At 40.1% G+C, this 20,518-nt stretch overlaps 1 protein-coding gene across 2 annotated transcripts; it reads left to right on the forward strand.

The window, feature by feature from the left end:
- The first annotated feature begins 383 nt into the window (after window positions 1-383).
- Window positions 384-19,250, forward strand: LOC142848608 (oxalate decarboxylase OxdC-like). Of its 2 annotated transcripts, XM_075970811.1 has the most exons (9): window positions 384-510; window positions 1,309-1,527; window positions 2,954-3,160; window positions 5,210-5,443; window positions 14,296-14,449; window positions 15,432-15,541; window positions 16,634-16,747; window positions 18,022-18,168; window positions 18,880-19,250. In XM_075970811.1, exons 1-9 carry the CDS (start codon window positions 427-429, stop codon window positions 19,012-19,014), a joined length of 1,404 nt encoding a protein of 467 aa, XP_075826926.1. In that variant the 5' UTR covers window positions 384-426; the 3' UTR covers window positions 19,015-19,250. The 2 variants fall into 2 exon arrangements, with proteins under 2 accessions (XP_075826926.1, XP_075826927.1); XM_075970812.1 differs by lacking the exons at window positions 18,022-18,168; window positions 18,880-19,250 and adding an exon at window positions 16,415-16,490 and having other exon boundaries at window positions 16,634-16,743.
- Window positions 19,251-20,518: the final 1,268 nt, after the last annotated feature.

The following is a 20,518-nucleotide window of genomic DNA, read 5'->3' on the forward strand; positions in this document are numbered from 1 at the left end:
CTTAGCCCCAGCACTGAAACTGGCTCTTTCTTTGGGTAGTTTCTGCATCTCTCTGTGGCTTGATTTCCCATTTTCAAAAATGAGACCTAGAGACACCGACCCTATTACTGTAAAAATGAACTCAGACACTATTAAATACCCAGCATCTGACGCAGGCGCTAGGAGGAAGTAAAGCCCGTCTGTGATTGTCGTTATCAGCATGTGTCATCAGTTGTCAAGGAACTGGGAACGCTGCAAGTAGTTTTGCATCTCTTCCAAGAGCATTTTTTTTCTTTAAAGCAATACTATAATTTGGGAGACCGCTTCCTTATTTCTCTTAGCTATCAGCTCTATATAAGTATTTCCTTCCTTAAGACTTCTCATTCCTCCTTCTTTGGGATCTCCATTTTCTTCCTTTCCTTTTCAGTGAATTGCTTGCTCCTTTAAATGGACAACTTAGCATTTGAAATGCAAGAAGATGGAACACAGAAGGCTTCATCCACGGGAAAAATCAGTACTCCTACCAAAGCGGTAAGGTGGGGGTTTGCATGCCGGGGTTATGTGCCCTGACTTGTGCGAAGCTCAGAGAGAATGCTTCTTTAGACCAGTGCTCCCAATAGACCCCTTCCTCATTGCTGCTCTGTCTTTCCTTATAAACCCCTAACTGCTGCTTCTTTAATGGCCAATTCTCTTTGAATTATTGCTCATAATATCAACAAATGCTCTTGACTTGTTGGGTTTTATCACTAGGTTAAAATACATTTGCCTCTTAACTGGGGCTTCCCACAGGCAATATTTTCATACATGCTGATCAAGTAGCTTAAAACAAATCAAAGGGAAGATTTTTTTTGTTGGGTTGATTATTTATTGGTTTTTATATTGCCCCTTTTCTCAGCTAATTAAGAGTCAGTTTAGACACCTGTTCTGCTTTCTATTTAAAAGGACCAAGCAAACTGCAGGCTGTATCCACATCTACTAGTCATGGCGAGTAGGAATAGTATTTTAAAACTAGTAGAACAGCAAATATTATTTAAGAAAACTTTGTTTGAATGATGATGGTGATGTGTGTGTGTGTGTTTTCTAAGACTTAAGTGTCTTACACTAGATAAGTTTAGGAATATATTTCTTAATGTGGATGTGGTTAAAAAAAGGTCAAGCAGGACTAAATGTTTCGTGTCTGATCATTTCCTGACTCAGCATCAACGGGTAAGACATAAACTTCAGAGTACACTGTTGAGGTTAGCAGAAATTAAAAATCCAAGTCCAAGAAGGAGACAATGCCTCTGTTTTGTCACATGTGGAGGATGATGGCTTCAAACTTTCTCCTAGGGGAAGAGGCAGCAGTGGTCACTGCTGAGTGTTTTCCTGCTGTGCCTGCTGGCCTGTTTCATCACCACAGCAACAGGCGTGCTTACGCTCTCCCTGGTTTACGTCCACGCCAAACCTCGCTTTGAACAGGACGCCTCACCTTCACACACAGTGGTTCCCCAAGTACAGAAGGCTATCGATCCAAAATTTCAATTTCTTAATCATTTACCCAAATCCAAGGTAAGAATAACGTAGATCAGAAAACTCTTCTCCAAAAGATGATTTTAAAACCATGCCTGCACTTCGTGGTATTAAACTGTCCTCCAAGGGAAGGGTCAGTGGGTTGAAGGGAGGTGGGGAGGAGAGGAGTGGAAAGTCCGGTTGATGATAGCAGCAGGCAGAAAATTTCAGTAGATCATTCCTTGTTCTAATTAGAAAAGAGAGGTGCCAAGTTGTAGATGGAAAGGAAGGCTCTATGTATGTGTGTGTGATGTGTGTGTGTGTGACATGTGTATCTGTGTGGTGTGTGAATTTGTGTGTTGTATATGTGTGTGGTGTGTGGTGTGTGTGTATGATGCGTGTGTGGTCTGTGTACGGTGTGTGTCTGTTGTGTGTGTTAGTGTGGGTGTAGTGTGTGTGTGGTGTGTGTATGATGTATGTGTGGTGTCTTTGTGGTATGTGTCTGTGTAGTGTGTGTCTGTGTGTTGTGCATGTGTGTGTGTGGTGTATGTGTGGTATGTAACTGTGTGGTGTGTGTATGTGTGCTGCGTCTGTGGCATGTGTCTGTGGTGTGTGTATGATGTGTGTGTGTGTGTGGTGTGTGTGGCATGTGTATCTTTGTTCTGTGTGTGGTGTGTGTATGGTGTGTGGTGTCTGTGTGGTTGTGTGTATGTATATGTGTGTTGTGTGTGTGATATGTGTGTGGTATGTGTTTGTGGTGTGTGTGTGATATGTGTGAGGTGTGTGTGGTGTCTGTGTTGTGTGTGTGGTTTCTGTGGTGTGTGTGTGATGTGTATGTTGTGTGTGTAATATGCATGTGGCGTGTGTCTGTGGTGTGTGTGTGTGATATGTGAAGTGTGTGTGGTGTCTGTGGTGTGTGTGTGGTTTCTGTGTAGTGTGTGTATGTATATGTGTGTTGTGTGTGTGGTTTCTGTGTAGTGTGTGTATGTATATGTGTGTTATGTGTGTGGTTTCTGTGTGGTGTGTGTATGTATATGTGTGTTGTGTGTGTGGTTTCTGTGTAGTGTGTGTATGTATATGTGTGTTGTGTGTGTGGTTTCTGTGTAGTGCGTGTATGTATATGTGTGTTGTGTGTGTGGTTTCTGTGTAGTGTGTGTATGTATATGTGTGTTGTGTGTGTGGTTTCTGTGTAGTGTGTGTATGTATATGTGTGGTGTGTGTGTGGTTTCTGTGTAGTGCGTGTATGTATATGTGTGTTGTGTGTGGGGGGGGGGGCAGGATTCGGCTGATGGCATAAACAACTGTTAATAACTCCTAGACTTTTACAGCAGTGCTGTTCCTTTTGGGAACCCTAAAACTCACCCCACCTCATGTTTTCATTTTGACCCCTACTTACTCTGTCAATAAAAGTGGACTCACATTCTTTGTGGACAGAGACGTGTACTATAGGCTCAAAGCTGATGTTTGTTTGCTTATGATTTTTTAGGTATTTGAGTTCCCTGGTGGTGCCATCCAGTGGGCGAGGTACAGGAACAACATTAAAGACTATCTCAGTGTTGAAGAAGAGGCATTTGGCACCAGCTTGAACAGCCTGAGATCACAGATGACACTGGGGACACTGAGAATAAAGAGCCAGGGCCTCCGGGCTCCTCATTGGCACTTCAATGCCAACGAGCATGGCTACCTCGTGCAGGTAGAAGCAGTTCACCCTCTTCTGCTCTTAAGTTTAATACCAAATGCCTTCTCCCACCAATCACTAGCTAGGACAATGCCTTCCAGCTGAACCCTATGTTAGCACTTTCTCAGTTGCGCCTCCCTCCTTTCAGAGAATTCCAGCTTGTGTTAAATTGACCCAGAACTAACCAGGACAGAAGATTAGACGTTCATCTATGAAGCTATTTATATTTTTCATGGAAAGCATGGTGAGATAGAAACTTTTCTAGAAAGAAACACTTTCTAGTGTTTACGGGGTTGAACTAAGTCTAGGGTTTTTGACTTCTGTTTTTCCAAACATATCAAACAATAAGGGAAGTACTTCCAAACGATCATTTTTTTTTTCTGCTGTTGGCTAGACTATGGCAGCAGGAAAAAGAAAAGTCATCTGGGTAGACTTCCTGGAAGGGTTCCTCAAACAGACTCCACTAAAGAAGTAGGTCTGCGGCATCAGCAGGGAATAGGCCCTGAGACCCACCTGGCCTGAGGAAGCTATTTCAGAAGCCAAGGGGTAATTTAGAATTTGATTTCTGAGTGTGTACTACATAGACTTGGGTATTCTCTAGATCCTGGGCAGCTGTGAGATTCCTGACTCCTATCGCTAGGGCAAAGAGAATGAGAAGGTAATTACAGCTCCACAAGTCTGCGGAGACTGTGCTTGCCTGCCTCTGAGCAACTTGCTGAAGGCCTTCGCACCATCTTTCAGGGTAGCCTGGTAGATGAGGAGCTGGTGAGCCTGGCCCAACGGTGACCATCCTGTTGACTCCTCTGCTGCTGTTGCTCTTCCTCTCCAGTGGCTGATGTCCTGATAGAATAAATGGATATCTCTGCTGTAGCCTGCACCTGGATGAGGGCGGAACTCTTTAGAGCAGTGATTCTCAACCTGTGGGTGCCGACCCCAGTAGGGGTTGCACAGCAGATATCCTGTATATCAGCATGCAATCATAACACTAGCAAAACTACAGTTATGAAGTAGCAATGAAAATAATTTTATGGTTGGGGGCCACCACAACATGAACTATGTTAAAGGGTCACAACATTAGGAAGGTTGAAGACCACTTCTTGAGACTAGGTTTATCTTTCTTTAACTCCCATTTGTATTCAAGATTCATATTGCTTGTCCAGATAGAACAAAGATTTCTTTTGATAGAACAAACACTTCAGTTTTTATCTATCCTTTGTTTCACTATGTGACCATCAGTGTCTGATAAAATATAAACAAACAATGGCAATAATATAAACAAACATTGAAGAAGAGTGTAGAAAATGAAAGCAAACATGATTTGTCCCCAGGGTAGTATGTTAGCTGTCACAAAATAAACGAAACTAAGTGGTACTCCCACATCCAGGGTTTAATTAGACTCAGTTACATTACTTAGTTATACCTTCACTCATTAGCTTACTTTAATTTTGTAGTAGACTTCAAGTGGGATATAGTATGGACAAAAAAATGTGACTTTGGAGTTTGCTTTCTCAGGTCCATATCCAATATTTGTCACTGACTAACTAAAGTATCTTCAAGAAAATATATTTGCTTAAACAAGTTCAGTTTTCCCACCTACAAAATAAGAATAATAGAAATAATTGAATTCAATCAAGTGAAGTGCTTCGATAGGTACCTGATATAATGAAAATATTAAGTGTATGCTATTATCTCTATTATTAAAATTATATACAGAATTTTTCTTATTTTCAGTACTCATGTATCTGTGTGCATATACAAACATATGTGCTTGTGCAATCACCTGTGACCAGAGCAGATCTTTCATGCTTTGCTTCTGTCTTTTAAACATGTTCTAAAATATGGAATCTTAGTGGGAGCCGCGTTTCCCTCAAAGAGTAAAAATGGATTCTTGGTGGGGGCAAAAGATGCTACACACACACACACCCATGACATGAAATAACTATTGTATTAAATTTTTATAAGGTAATAGGAAAAAAAGTGTTTGAAAACTATGCTTATAAAACGGGTGATAAAAGAAGATTGAGAAACATTAGTCTAAATGAAACTAAGGTTTTTCTGTTTTAGGGGACAGCATGGATCGGGGTGGTTGATGATGGTGGTGAGGTCGCTACCACATACAATGTCACAGCTGGCCAAGTGATCTTCTTTCCTAAAAACACACTCCACTGGATAAAGAACGTGGGTCAGGAAGACTGCTTCTTCTTGCTCTTCTTTTCTACACATGATGAACTGCAGACGTTAGATGTTGATGATGTGTTTTTCTCTACACCTGAAGACATTGCTTCCAGGTCACTTAAGGTATGTGATGTTTGTAAAATGATGAAGATATGTACTACACAGGCATAGCGTATGACTGTCAGTGTTTCTAAAACCTAGCAATCTTCATAGATCCACAAGTTCGCTAACGGTGACAACAGCGATTGAATAACACACTCAAAAGTATGTTTTGTGTTTCTACTAAGGACCAAAGTTGATATTGCATTTCTTTTGGTTTTCCTGTCTGAATGTCTTACACATGAAATCAGAATGTACTGATAAAGAGACTATGATATAATTAATGGAAAAATTCTCCCACTTACTGTCCTGAAGATTCAAAAGATGACTTGTCTTTTCTGTGGGGAGAAGTTTGGTACATATGGTTGAAGGCGTAAGTCACAAACAATGCCACACCGGTTTGGAATTATGATTAATAGGGTGGTATTTATTTAAAGGGGAAAAAACTTACAGATCACTGTCAGCCCTCTGCGTAACCAGGAAGGAAGTCAAGTCACCGGCGGAGCAGGAAGTGAAGAGAGAGAGGAGAGGGAAGTGGCCGCTTTTTTAAAGGGAGAGAGACCACGCCCCAAGGGGCTGGTATCTCAGCGGCGATAGGCTGGAGGAGTGGGAGGACCTCCCGTAACACCTCCCCCTTTTGTTTAAATAAGAGAGTTCTAAACCTACTATGAAATTATATACAATAAGTACAAATATCCTATTCTAACTAGCTTAGGTCTTGTATAATAAATAACTTGGCCAAGTCATGAGAGAAAAGTAACTACATCTATATAGTCTTCAACCCCATCGAAGATCTGAGAAGGGAAATAATGTTACCTGGTTAATTAGGAAGTTCAGTAAAACAACTTCCAAAACATGCAACAAATCACAGAGACAACTAGCTACCTAGGCAATCACCCAAAGTCACATTAGCAGCGTTGAAGCAACCAACTTTGGCTAAGGCCTAACATAACTGACACACCATTTTCAAAGGCAAGCAACTTTTCAAAACTATCTTACCCTGTCTTGGCAGGATAAGACAGTCCTGTTTTATCCATTGATGCATGCTCTGTATCTTTGTCGGTGGTTGAGGTACGGGCATTTCTTTGCCCCAAGGCCAGTTCTGCTAAAAAGAAAGGCTCCAGGTGGAGTGTCTTTGGTGCTCAACATTCTCTCGGGAATAGAGTAGTGTTGCCAGGAGCAATTGTGTCTCACTACCACAAAACTCTGAGTTAGATTAAAGGCCATTTTCTACAGCTCTTTGAAGAAGTTGAAGATTATCTATCTATACTGAGTATAATCTCTATATATCTAAAGAACCTGATTAGTCTAATTATAAATGACAAACTTAGATGACTATTAGTCTATATAATTCTCAATATCTATCTAACTTAAAGATTAAGACAATAAACAACTGTGAAACAAATGAGGACAATGACCTCCAAATATAAACAATGTACAAATATACGTTGCAGTAGGTAAATATATATCAATACACAAACATTATATAAGTATCTTAATCAGAGGTAGAAATGTACACAGCAATATGGTAAATATATACAATACAATATATGTCAATACATAAAAATGTTTTAAACAAGGTAGAAAAATGCATGCATACAATAGTCAATATAATTTAACTTTGTATCAATATACAAGAATCTATACCAATATATTTGTCTAAAAACAGTAACTCACAATTACAAATCTATTATCCCATCATCCCTCTTTTTTTTTTTTTCAAAATGATCCCTGAGCTTATAAAATTCCTCCCCCAACCCTCAATCGTATACTAATTATAATCAACCCCTAAATGATGTCCCTAAACCCAAGGGCAAACTTTACTGGGAGAGGGGACGTCGTCCTCTAGAATTACTTCCAGCTGTCATGGGGGCGACGTTCTTTCTGGGGGATCCTGTGAAAGTAAAATGATGGTTAAATTTCAAGATCAAGTCTTTTAATATTGCCAATAGTCTCTGAGTATTTTGTGCAGGTCTGGCCAAAATGTTGTATAAGATGTGCACCATTTCAGCTAACCAAGTTGGAACTGTCTTGTGCAGCTGGTACCCAAAGCAGGTCTTGTTGTAGCGCTATCAGTATCATGACGTCATATCAACCAGGTGGAGTTGTTGTTATGGGGCCCCATCTTCTTCCTGGAAACTTCAAATGTCACTTCAGGAAAAACTCATTGTTCATTATGAGAAACTTAAGCATTAATCATATAGACATATATATATATATATATATATATATATTCAATGAAAGACATGATAGATATATTCAATGAAAAGTATCATAGATATGAAGAAAAGCAAAGATGTTTTCTAAACTCATATTTCTTTCTGTCCCACATCATGGCTCTTGACATGAGACAGAAACTCCAGAAACTCTGGGTTTTTCTCTTACTAACAAGCTTGGAATTGGAGAGGGACTGAGCCAGAGTCCAACTTCAAAACCAGCTTTATAAATTTAGAAATATGGTTTAATATTACTTACACAACCCATTCAGTTTTCTTGATATTTCCTATCGGGCAGGTATTTTTCCATCTGTCAGTATCCAAACATCCAGGGTCCCTTGAATTTCTCAAAGATGAGTGTTTTCCTGTGGAGATAAGAACAGAACCCTGCCCCCATTCTATATGTTTTTCTTACCACCTGTATGAATATCATCATTGTGGATGAGTTGTCATTTCTCCTTTCCAAGAGGTTTCTCTTCTTCAAATCGAAACTTTATTAATTTTGATGGTATCCACAATTTTTCTTCTCCTGTGGAAACAAGAGCAAAACCCCTTCCCCAACGTAGCACATCTCCTGGCTTCCACTGAGAGGTCAGCACATCTTTGAAATAAATCGGTTGATTTAGTTCAGCAGACTTTTCCATTATCCAATGTCTCTCTGCTGCTGTCGTTCCTTTCTCATTAGCGTTAAGAAAATTCAAGGTTAATAAAGCATTATGTAATCTATTTCTGGGGGTATTTTCGGTCCCTTTCTGTTTGTTCAGCATATCCTTTATAGTACGATTTGATCTTTCTATAACTGCCTGACCTGTAGGATTATTTGGTATACCTGTAATGTGTTTTATATTATAATAATCAAAAAAGCGTTTCATTTTCTTAGATACATATGCTGGACCATTATCTGTCTTTATTTGCGCAGGTATACCCATGATGGCCATAACTTCCAATAAATGTGTGATTACTGAATCAGCCTTTTCTGAGCTCAGGGCAGTAGCCCATTGAAAACCTGAATACGTGTCTATGGTGTGGTGTACATATTTTAATTTACCAAATTCTATAAAGTGGAACACATCCATCTGCCAGATTTCATTTCTCTTAGTGCCCTTTGGGTTACTCCCTGCAGGCAACGGTGTTTGATTATAGAAAGAACAAGTAGGACATCTCTTTATAATGTCCTTAGCTTGTTGCCAAGTAATGGAAAATTCTTTCTTTAGGCCTTTACTATTGACATGATGCTTCTTATGAAATTCTGAGGCCTGCAACACACTTCCAATCAATAATTGATCAATCTCAGCGTTGCCTTGGGCTAGAGGACCAGGCAGACCTGTATGGGACCGGATGTGTGTTATGTACATCGGACAAAGCCTGTTCCTGATTATGTCTTGTACCTGGATAAACAATGAAGTCAACTCTGTGTCATCTGGTATAAATTCAGCGGTTTCAATATGCAAGATAACTCTTTCTGCATATTGTGAATCTGTAACTATATTAAGAGGTTCTTTAAAATCCCTTAGCACCATAAGAATGGCATATAATTCTGCCTTCTGGACAGAATTATAAGGGCTTTGTTCCACCTTACTCAATTCATCTGACTTGTAACCTGCTTTCCCTGATTTATTTGCATCAGTATAGAACGTACGGGCTCCAGTTATTGGAGCATCACGTACAATTCTAGGAAGAATCCAAGAAGTTCTTTTTATGAGGTTAAGTCTACCACTTTTGGGATAGTTGCTATTAATTTCTCCCAAAAAATTAGCACAAGCTCTTTGCCACGGTTCATTGTCTTCCCATAACTTTTTTATTTCTTCAGTAGTAAAAGGCACTATAATTTCTGCTGGGTCTATACCTGCTAGTTGACGAAGTCTCAGCTTACCTTTTATAATTAATTCAGAGACTTTTTCCACATAAGTTTTTAATTTTTTACTTGGTTTATTAGGTATAAATATCCACTCCAAAATAATATCTTCCCTCTGCATTAGAATCCCTGTAGGAGAAATTCTGGAAGGCAATATGACTAGGATGCAGCTAAGATTTGGGTTCACCCTATCCACATGTGCCTCCTGTAATTTTTCCTCAATCATTGTCAGTTCCTTTTCTGCTTCAGCTGTCAGTTTTCTTGGACTATTCAAATCTTTATCACCATCTAAGGTTTTGTTTAAATGAACTATTAGATCAGGTGTTATCCCAACAGCTGGTCGTAGACTGGAAATGTCTCCTAACAATCTTTGGAAGTCATTAAGAGTCTTTAACCGGTCTCTCCTAATTTGTGCCTTTTGCGTTTTAATTTTCTCTAACCCTATTCTGTAACCTAGGTAATTAATAGAATTTCCTCTTTGAATCTTTTCAGGGGCAATTTGTAATCCCCACCTAGGCAAGACTTTCTTTACTTCTTCAAACATCCTTTCTAAAGTATCTTTATTTGAATCAGATAACAAGATGTCATCCATGTAATGATAAATAATGGACTTGGGGAATTGTTTACGAATTATTTCCAATGGCTTACTTACAAAATATTGGCACAGTGTAGGACTATTGAGCATACCCTGTGGGAGGACAGTCCATTGATATCTCCTATTGGGCTGAGAATTATTATAAGTAGGCACTGTGAAGGCAAATTTTTCTCTATCCTTTTCTTGTAACGGTATAGTGAAAAAACAATCTTTCAAATCAATAACTATAAGAGGCCATCCTTTTGGTAACAGAGAAGGCAAAGGAATTCCAGATTGTAGTGAGCCCATAGGTTGAATTACTTTGTTGACAGCTCTTAGATCTGTCACCATTCTCCATTTACCAGATTTCTTTTTTACAACAAACACAGGAGAATTCCAAGGGCTGGTTGATTCTTCAATGTGGTGAGCATCTAGTTGCTCCTGCACCAGCTGTTCCAATGCCTGTAGTTTATCTTCAGCTAGAGGCCACTGTTTGATCCATATTGGCTTCTCAGTTAGCCATTTTAAAGGTAGGGCTGTTGGTACCTCTAAAGGTTTGGTATTTGCTGTATGTTCTTGTACAGCCTGAATGGCTAGTGACCTTTTTCCATAATACCTCATCATATACTTCCCAGAATTATGAGTTCCTGGAACTACAGGAATGTTAATCTGGGTATTCCATTGCTGTAGCAGGTCACGGCCCCATAAATTTATGGCAATATTGGCTATATATGGCCTTAGTCTTCCTATTTGCCCTTCGGGCCCTATGCATTCAACCCATCTTGTGCTTTGTTTTACACGAGATAGGGTTCCAATTCCCAGGAACTGAACATCTACCTCTTGAAGAGGCCAATTCGGATGCCAAGATTCTGGGGTAATGATACTTACATCCGCACCTGTGTCTAATAAGCCTTCAATAAAAGTGCCATTTATACAGACTCTTAGCTTTGGTCTTTGATCATTAATAGAAGTCTGCCAAAATATACGTTTACTCTGTCCAACTGGGTTTTTTGACTCATCCTCCACATGGATTTCATCATTTAGACCAGTATTACTTTTTACAGCAGAAATTGGAGCTTTTAATTTTCTTGGTGAGGCACGTTCTCCACTGTGACTGGGAATGACTGGGCCACTGTTGGCTTGGGGGCCTGCGAGAGGCCCCTCAAGGAGTTTCCCGATGGTATCGGGTTGCCTTGTTTGTCTGTTGTTGACCTGCATTCATTGGACCAATGTCGGCCTTTACCGCATCTCCTACATATACCTGAAGGCCTAGGTCTCCTATCTTTGTCATTCCCAGAGGAGATAATATTCCTAGAAATTCTGTGCCTGCAATCCCTTTTCAGATGTCCTAATTTACCACAATTAAAACACCTGGCAGTTTGATGTCTCCTCATTGCTGTGGAAATCGCTTCTCCTACCCAAGATTCATCGTTATAGCTAAACGTCTCAACATTCATCGTATGCTGAATCCATTCATCCATAGGTGCTGATCTAGACTTTAAAGGCCCAATTATCTTTTTGCATTCTATGTTTGCATTCTCAAAAGCTAGAGATTCAAGAAGTATTCGTCTAGCTTCTGGGTCTGTTACCCCTATGTCCAGAGCCTTAATTAATCTTTGCAAAAAGTCAATAAAGGGTTCTCTCTGTCCCTGCCTAATTCTGGTATATGATTCAACCCTTTATGCTGGATCTTGTATCCTATTCCAAGCATTTAAAGCTGCTTGGTGACATAGACACAGTACTTCATCATCATAAAGAGCTTGGACCTGTGGATCAGCATATTCTCCTGCACCAAGAATTTGATCTTGGGAAACCTCAATACCTTTTGCTCTTCCTTGCTGTTCCATATGTTTGGATTCTTCTCTGAAATAAATTCCAAACATCAAGGAAGGTCCATTATCTAAAACTGCAGACACTAACTGGTGGAAATCATGGGGGGTAGCTCTAGCATTAGAAGCCCAAGTCCTTATCATTTCCTTTACATATGCAGAGTGCAAGCCAAAATTAACAATAGCTTGCTTAATTTCTTTTAGATCATTCATTGCTATTGGCGTCCATCTAGCTTCTCTGACTCCCTTTGAGCCTTTAGAAGTTGACGCTTTGTCAGAATTAAGTATAGGGTATGCTGCTAAAACCTTTGGTAAGCCAGTTCTAATAGCTGGTGTTGGCATTGTATCCTGTCCTTGTGCCTTATTACTCTGTTCACCAGCTCCAATCATTTCTTCAATCATTTCAAGTCTTTTTATTATTGTCTCTTTTGAATCCTTAATCTCCTGACCTGCATGAGTTTCTAGTAAAGATTGTATGGTTCTTAGGAGTGCCATGATCTTCCTAAATGATAGAATATGCAAAAGAATACTAAAACCTAGTAACCAGTAAATTAAGTTATCCCCATAGTCATATAAACCTTGCATGATATAACCCATTGTATTGGTAACCAGAACAGTAAAATTCGCGTTGGAAACGGGAACTGCCATATTACCTATTATCCAGCAGGTGGCGCTGTTGCCAAGTCTCGACGAAAACACGGTCCTGTTTCAGAGTCCGCCTAGTATTTGTTAAAAACTGGAAAATGTAAGTTGCTCAACAAAGTAAATGTAATTAAATCAATTCCAGAGATGGAACCAGAAACCAGAATCCAGGGGTAGAGAAGAGCAACCTGGAAGCCGCTTATGCCTCCACGTGACAGAGTCACCCTGAGGGGTTGCAGCTTTCAGCAACCGCGTGCTCTGGTTCGCGCCACTTAAGAGCTGTGCTTGCAAGGGGGATTTAAAAACGACTCAGAAAAGAGCAAACCAGGCGGGCAGAGACTACGTGGGCCTGTGGAGTTTAAATCCACAGGCAGCGGCTGAGGAAGCAAGGGCTCCCGCCAAGCTGAACAAGCGCCCGCCAAGCCGAACTTGCGGCCGCCAAGCCGAACTTGCGGCCGCCAAGCCGAACTTCCGGCCGCCAAGCCGAACTCGCGGCTGCGAGCCGGGAGAGGTTCTAAAACCAAACGTTGGGCGCCAAATGAAGGCGTAAGTCACAAACAATGCCACACCGGTTTGGAATTATGATTAATAGGGTGGTATTTATTTAAAGGGGAAAAAACTTACAGATCACTGTCAGCCCTCTGCGTAACCAGGAAGGAAGTCAAGTCACCGGCGGAGCAGGAAGTGAAGAGAGAGAGGAGAGGGAAGTGGCCGCTTTTTTAAAGGGAGAGAGACCACGCCCCAAGGGGCTGGTATCTCAGCGGCGATAGGCTGGAGGAGTGGGAGGACCTCCCGTAACATATGGTAGAATTATGTGTTTTCTTCTTTTGCTCTTTTTGAGACAGGGTTTCTCTGTGTATCCTGGGCTGTCCTGGAACTTACTCTGTAGACCAGGTTGACATTGGACTCAGATTCACCTGTCTCTGCCCCCTAGTGCTGAGGATAGAGACACATGCTGCCACCACCCAGCTGGCATTGTGTTTTCTTAACTTCCAGCAGAGAATCTGTCATTTCCCGAATAATTGGCACTTTGAAATAAATCTTTCAAAGTTTTAACTGTTAATGAGGTACCAAGGTGTTTCAGTGAATGTATACACGACGTGATATTAATCAGGCTAAACATGTCCCTCTCCTTAAACATGCAGCCGTTACAGTGGGAACTCTTTCCTTCTAACCCCCAAAAGCACACAATATATTATTTCCTCCGCTGTCACCCTACGGTACAATAGCAGAGCGTAGCCTTTTGCTCCTGCAAACTAGTCCTACAATCACTAATGACCTCTCCAGGCATTTATATACATCACCACAGGGGAATAACCAATGTTGTTGGTTACAGAAGGTCAGGCATCGATGCTCAGGGCTAATGGGGGAGAACTAGTGATGGGCTGTGGGTAGCAGCTGGAGAAGGCTCAATAACAAGCATAGGAATCTGCATAGTAAACTTGTGAGATTGCCTTTCCATGGAGTTCAGGCTTCTAGTGTTCTTGAGAGAGGTGGAAGACATGAATGGCTGCCTAGGGAGAATACTGGTAAGCACTGGAAACAATGTATGCTTTTGTAGCAGTTTGCATTGGCCACTCCAATCCAACCATTTAAAACCAAAATGCATTGGAAACTTTCACAAATATCAGAAGTTGTTCTGCCCGAGTCAATGAAAACCATCTTTGCTCATGCGACTGCACCCTCTGCCACTTACTTTTTTTGTTATCAAAATTTGTTGTGTTTCATAACCATCCATGTGATTTATGATTGTGTTTCAGCCTGAAGGTGGAATTAATTTCATTAGAAAATTCCAGAAGCAAACAGAGGATCAGGGGGTCAATCTTCCTCCCAACTTGGCAGAGCTGGTTATGAATGCTAGTTATGTACAGTCTCCGGACAGCATTGTGTGGAGATATTTTTTTGACCTTAAAGGTATGGTATGTTTCATGAAGGTTTTTTTTATTAAGATTTGTATATACGGTTATATAGTTTTGGCTTGTAATGTATTTTGGTGGTGGGCTATTGCCAAGAGAAATATATATATATATATATATATATATATATATATATATATATATATATATATATGCGCCATGGTTTTCAGCAGAGTAAGTAGTGTAGAGAAAGTCCTGCAGTTCAAAGTGAGTGTTACAAAGGATCTCAAAGTGGGATGAGTATGTTTGCGATCTGGGAAATGCTGCCAGGTCAGAGACTGGTGGCAGAAGACATTCCCAACCATGTAAGGTTTAAAAGTTATACTAAGGAGTTTGTATGGCTTCTTAATTGAAAAATAGAGTGACTGCGGATTTTAAATAAGTGTGAAACCATGAATCTTGTTCTGTGAAGTGAAGATGTATCTGGCTGGATTGTAGGGAATGATTAGAATGGTCCAGTTGGGGAGAAAAGAGATGAGTAGAGGGACTTTTGTGGTCCTTCAAATAAGGGATGCTATAGTCCTACACTGTGGCCAATGCATGGTCCTTCAGAAAGGACTGGTATAGACCTACAGTGTGGCTGTTGTCATAGTCCTTCACATAAGGGCCAGTATAGAACTGTACTGTGGCTGTCGTGAGACAGAGTGAACAATTTAAAGAGAGGATAGAAAGGACTTGATAGTTGACTACTTCCAGGGTGACACACAGAGTTTCCTTAGAGATAACTTCCAAGTTTTCTAGCCAGGTCCCCTAAGTTGAATGAAGAGTACTTACTAAGAGTCTCTGAATTAGAAATTTCAGGACAGTTTGGGAGGTAGGACAGAATATAACTGTGCCCAGTAGGGGCCCATATGTCCTGGGGTCAGCAATTCACATTATGTAAGTTACCTGTGAGTAGAAGAGCTTTGTGTTTTACTGGGTGTCTATTGAAGCACAATTTGAAGTATTTGTTACTCTGTTTCAAATTTCATCTGATTCAGGATCAAAAGAATATAAGTTTCCAGGGGGAGCCATCCAGCTAGCTCAGTACTGGAAGGATGCAAATGCACTAAGCAGCAACGAGAAAATTTTCAATGAATTTCTACATCAGGTAATTGAGGAAAAAATTTTTCCTTGTTACCATTAAACAACATTTAAAGATTTTTCATATATGTTAATTTATTTCCTTTTTCTTTTTTCTTGAAATTAAAGAATAATTATATTGTTTTCTCCTTTCCCTTTCCTTCCACTAACCCTTCCTATGCATACCCTCCTTGTTTTCTCTCAAGTTCATGGCCTCTATTTTTAAATTATTGTTATACAAGCAAATTATATATATATATGTACATATAAATACACATACAGATATACGTATGTAATCTTAAATATATAAATAAAATTCGTTCAGTGCATATATCACTTTCTGTTAGCTACTTAATAACTTACTACTAGTTAGCCAGTTTGGGAGCTTTCCCTGGGGAAGACTGTTTCTCCATCTCTCAGCATTCCTCGTTTCCTGTGATTCTTTGCTAAGGGTTGAGGCTCCCGAGACCTCCCCTCTCTTGTGTATTTTGTCCTTGTTCAGGTCTTGTTCAGGCAGCTATGTTGGAGAGGCTTCATGGGTATAACTTTCTTGACATTTCTAGAAGAGCGAATGTCCTGTTCCTGTGGCTCTTACAATCTTTACACAGGGAAAACCTTCTGATGAATGTCCAGGCAGCTAAACTATCAGATTTAGATCGGATTCACATTTCTTCCTACTGGAAGAAGGGAACCCTGAACTAAGCCAGCATGGGCTGATTCCATTCATGTGAGCTTCTAATTGAGGCTTCCAAGGGCCATGAAACTTCCCCAATGAAAGCAGTTTCATCAGTGAAGAGAGTGGAGCATTGTGAGAGTTTCAATTTATGTGTTTAAGAAAATCTGGTGATGCAGCAGAATCCTCATGTTCTAGCTCTGCCAAGTCTTCGCTGTGTGGCTCTAGGCAACTGACGCAGATTTTTCACTCATCACCTGTGAAGTGGGGGGAACAATGCAGCTTTGCAAGACTGTTGTAAGCAGTAAGTGATAAAATACCTATAAGGAACATGGAAGATATTTGCAGAGATGCAGCAATATTGGGTGTTTTATGAATTTCTGAACTGTTGAGTTGCTGAGCAGTATGTTGGTTAAATAACTGTTTTTTCTCCTTTTCTTTGGAAAGCATCAAAATGTCCTCGCATTGAGTACACTCAGGATTTATAACAATGGATTGAGACAGCCCCATTTTCATCTCAATGCAAATGAAATGGGATATGTGGTGAGCGGATGTGGAAAGGTAATTCCCCAACAAACCTTTCTTTTTCAAAGCATTTTTTTTTTGATGCAGAAAGAAACAAATAGGAGGTATTTCACATGTCCACCTAGTCATCAGGAACAAAAGGCATCTGTCCTAATGATTTGGTGGACACTATAGAGGGTACTACACAGATCTCATTACATGCTTGCTATATTTGATGAGACAGATTCAAGAGATTCTGCATTTCTGAGATGGGCAAAGGTATTTCTGAAGTGAAGACTTATTTCTTATGATAGAGGCTGGAAGAACAAGCTAGGTTTTCAGTTCTGCAACACCACCTAACGCAAAGTGCTTTGCCAGGCAGGCACAGAAATAACCTTTTCTTTCAGTGTAAGGTAAATGACAGAACACGGAAAGGCTGGGGCCATTAGCATGATGGTTATGTGGCCCAGCTCATCTCAGATGCTCCTCTGTATGCCTGTTGTCTGGCTGAGCTATCACAACCCCTTTCTCTCCTCAGAGAGTAGTTTGCTTGGATGATCATTATGTGGTCAAGCTGTGTAGTATGTTGCTATAGGGATCTTACATTAGTAACTATAGATTGTCATAAAATCCAGAGACAGACAAGGCTTTGTTTGGAAAGGAGTCTCTAGGGGGTGAAAGGGCACAAGAGAATGGGCAGGATGATAGGAGAAAAGAAAGAGGGGAAAGTGAACCAATAAAAATACATTGTATTTGAAACTGCCATAGTAATTTTGTAAAATAGTTTTAATAAAACACTTGGATGGTTTGTATTTCTCTCAACCTTGGAGGAAAGAACAAACATGATATGAAGTTCACTCAGACCAAAAGTCTAGCATGTTTACATGGATGAAAGGCTTTGAAAATTGAAGAAAGGCATTGTGGTCCTCCATGATTTGCGTTTCAGTAATCTGAATGTTTCTTGCGGGATAGAGTCCTTTTGTGTATATGTTTAGTCTCTATGTCGCAAAAGGAAGACTCTTCATATGGTATGATGCAAGATGAGATAAATGAAGGCATCTAGGTGGGCACACACTGAATATAAATCCTCTCTAATATATATGGGGCATCATTGTGACCTTAACTAGAACATGATGGCTGATGCCTTTTATGGATACTGTTATGACTATTTATGTCAGTGTTGCATTTTTTGGCTTCTGTGGGGGCTCTGTCACATCCTTGTTAAGAAACCTCCATATAGCTACAAGCTACGTTGTATGGCCATTCTTCACATTTAATACTTATCCAAATGAGTGTGTGACTTTGTGTTCTAAAACATCACTTCCCCTCAGGTGGGCATCATTGACACTCAGAGAACCATAGAGTTTAATATCCACATTGGAGATGTGGTGTTTTTCCCCATCGGAACCCAGCATTACATCAAGAACACATGTGATGAGGATTTGCTCTTTGTTCTTGCCCTCAGCACCAGAGATCAGGTAAGACTACGAATCATCAGGAATCTGCTAAGCCACATGTTCGGACAAAGGAGGCCTTCATAAATACATGTTCAGTGAAGGGGTGGATGAGTTATCTAGATGAAAAAAAGTGTATGAAGAGGATAATCAAGACATTTTCTATTTCATTGCTTCTTAAGTCTGTGAACTTTGTACCAAAGGATCAGTATGTAGAGATTTATGAAATCATTTCTATCACAGTACAGCAGATACTAGAAGATGCAACCAATATTTATTGGTAAATATGCTTCCTAATATTGATCCCCAGGAATGGATAGGCATTCTCATGTTGAAGCAGAGGTTATCATCCTGTTGGGAGAAGCCAGTGTGGCCGTAGAACACCAGGGGCATTTACCTGGCTGCAGGGCTTGCCCCGTCATATGGCTGCAGGTGCAGAGCGATGGGAAGTCTTTACTAGTTCTTGCTCCCAGAAGGGTAGATACATTTCTTAGTAGGACTGATTCCTTCGAAGGAAGGCTTGAGGTATCTTAGATCATTCTTCCATTAGACTTTCCTTCTCAGAACTGTAGAGGTGATTTTCCCATGACCCGGGGAGACTGGCACTCACTGTCACCTGTATGAAGTTAGATGGCCAAGTACCAGGCCATACTGCCAATGCCTTGGCCATCCTTAGGCCTCTGCAGAACTTGGAGCAGGGTTGCACTGACACCATTTTTGCTTTGTCTCATTCAGGTCCAAACTCTTGACATGGACGATTATCTCCAGGCCACCTCAGACCATATTTTGGCCCAACTTTTTTTCAGGAAGCAAAGCGAGTTTAAGAAGATTCCCAGATTCACAGCAGACCAGGCCATCAACCTGCCTTAAATTCCTAATGAGTTCATATACTGTTCCTTGTCAGTTGTTGAGAAAGAAAGGCCACTGGCTGAGAAACTTGGACTTGTTACAAAATGAGATGAGACAACACAGACAGAGCAGCCCTAGGATTGCCCATGGGGCATCTGAGTATAGAAAGTCTTGCTGATCAAACATTTCACGTTTGGGTGTCTGAGGTACCTGATAAATTGGCATTATTAATGCATTTTAGTATACAGATACACATACATACATATATATACAAGTATATATACATATATGTCTTGTTACTTCAAATGTATTGTTTAAGCCTTTGCTCTTATACATATAAGCAACATTTAACTACACAATTATTATTCATTATTTATCAGTGTGGTTGGTAAAAAAGAGACTGATTTATATGTGCACATTGTGAGGCACTCTAATCCATGTGCATTAGACTGTGTCTGAGGAGTTTAGTACCATGCCTTAAGTTGGAGATTCCCAATCCTTTTTGGCATGAGATAGTTCTGATGATGTCAACATTTTCAGGAATTCAGTCATATCAGTAGCTGTGTATTTATTTTATATTACCATAGAAGATATTTAATGACAAAATGAATATGAACTAAGTGCCATCTTTGAATGTATTTGAATTTTGTTGGTAACCTCACCATCTGTCTACATTTGAAAACGTTCTTCCCATGTTTAAAATGCATCTGAGAGTCTGTTGCTAGTGTTGGCTATGTCTGAAGATTCATGGGCCCCTTATCATCTTCATGAAGCTGCTTGCAAAAAAATTGTGTATTTCTGATCTGTACTTTAATTTTGATTGCAATTTATTTTAACAGGCATTTGGTATACTGACAGTGTGCTAATCGCCACCATCATTTTTAAGCTATTTTATATAAAATTTTTAAGGTGATAGAGCTGACTTTAATGCCTTCTTTTTTGTTATTACCCTAATGCCTAATCTGATTGTTTTTAAAGACTCAGACTGTTTATTTTTCTAAGATACAAAAGAATCTGTCCTTTCTCTCCCCACATCCCACTCTGCCTCTGTCTTCATTTGAATGTTCAGATCTACTGGTTACTAGTAGAAGAATATAGTTAGAACTTCTCTCAGGGGTGGGTCACCACCTACAACAAAAGGCTTTAGGAACATGATGTCAGCTTCCCTCTACTCTCAGTTATTTGTTAGTTCATTCAACTAGAAGCTTAGCACTGCGTTAGATGTAGTGAGATGTAGTTAAGTTATCTCTGTCTCACCAGTCACTGTGATAAGTGATAAATATGTGCACACAAAGTATACATGGATACACACATTCATGCCTAAGTAAAACATGAAGCCCAGCTCTGGGAGTCATACGGAGGGTGTTAAGACTTCCTGGAGTAGATCTGAGTGAAGACGAACCGTTTGCCACAACATTAAGAGGAAGATGAAATCTACGAGCAGGCAAACTTCTAGCTTGAAGACTGAAGGTAGTGCCTTTATATGTAGTGTCAAACATGGAAATATGAGAAACAGTTCTCTATG

The sequence above is a fragment of the Microtus pennsylvanicus genome, chromosome 4 (assembly GCF_037038515.1).
Source record: "Microtus pennsylvanicus isolate mMicPen1 chromosome 4, mMicPen1.hap1, whole genome shotgun sequence".
In the NCBI taxonomy this organism is placed as follows: Eukaryota; Metazoa; Chordata; class Mammalia; order Rodentia; family Cricetidae; genus Microtus; species Microtus pennsylvanicus.

Coding starts and splice junctions, on each gene's coding strand:
- LOC142848608 (XM_075970811.1), top strand. CDS start 427: ATGGACAACTTAGCATTTGAAATGCAAGAAGATGGAACACAGAAGGCT. Junction 511..1,308: donor TCAGTACTCCTACCAAAGCG/GTAAGGTGGGGG, acceptor ACTTTCTCCTAG/GGGAAGAGGCAGCAGTGGTC. Junction 14,450..15,431: donor ATATTTTTTTGACCTTAAAG/GTATGGTATGTT, acceptor CATCTGATTCAG/GATCAAAAGAATATAAGTTT.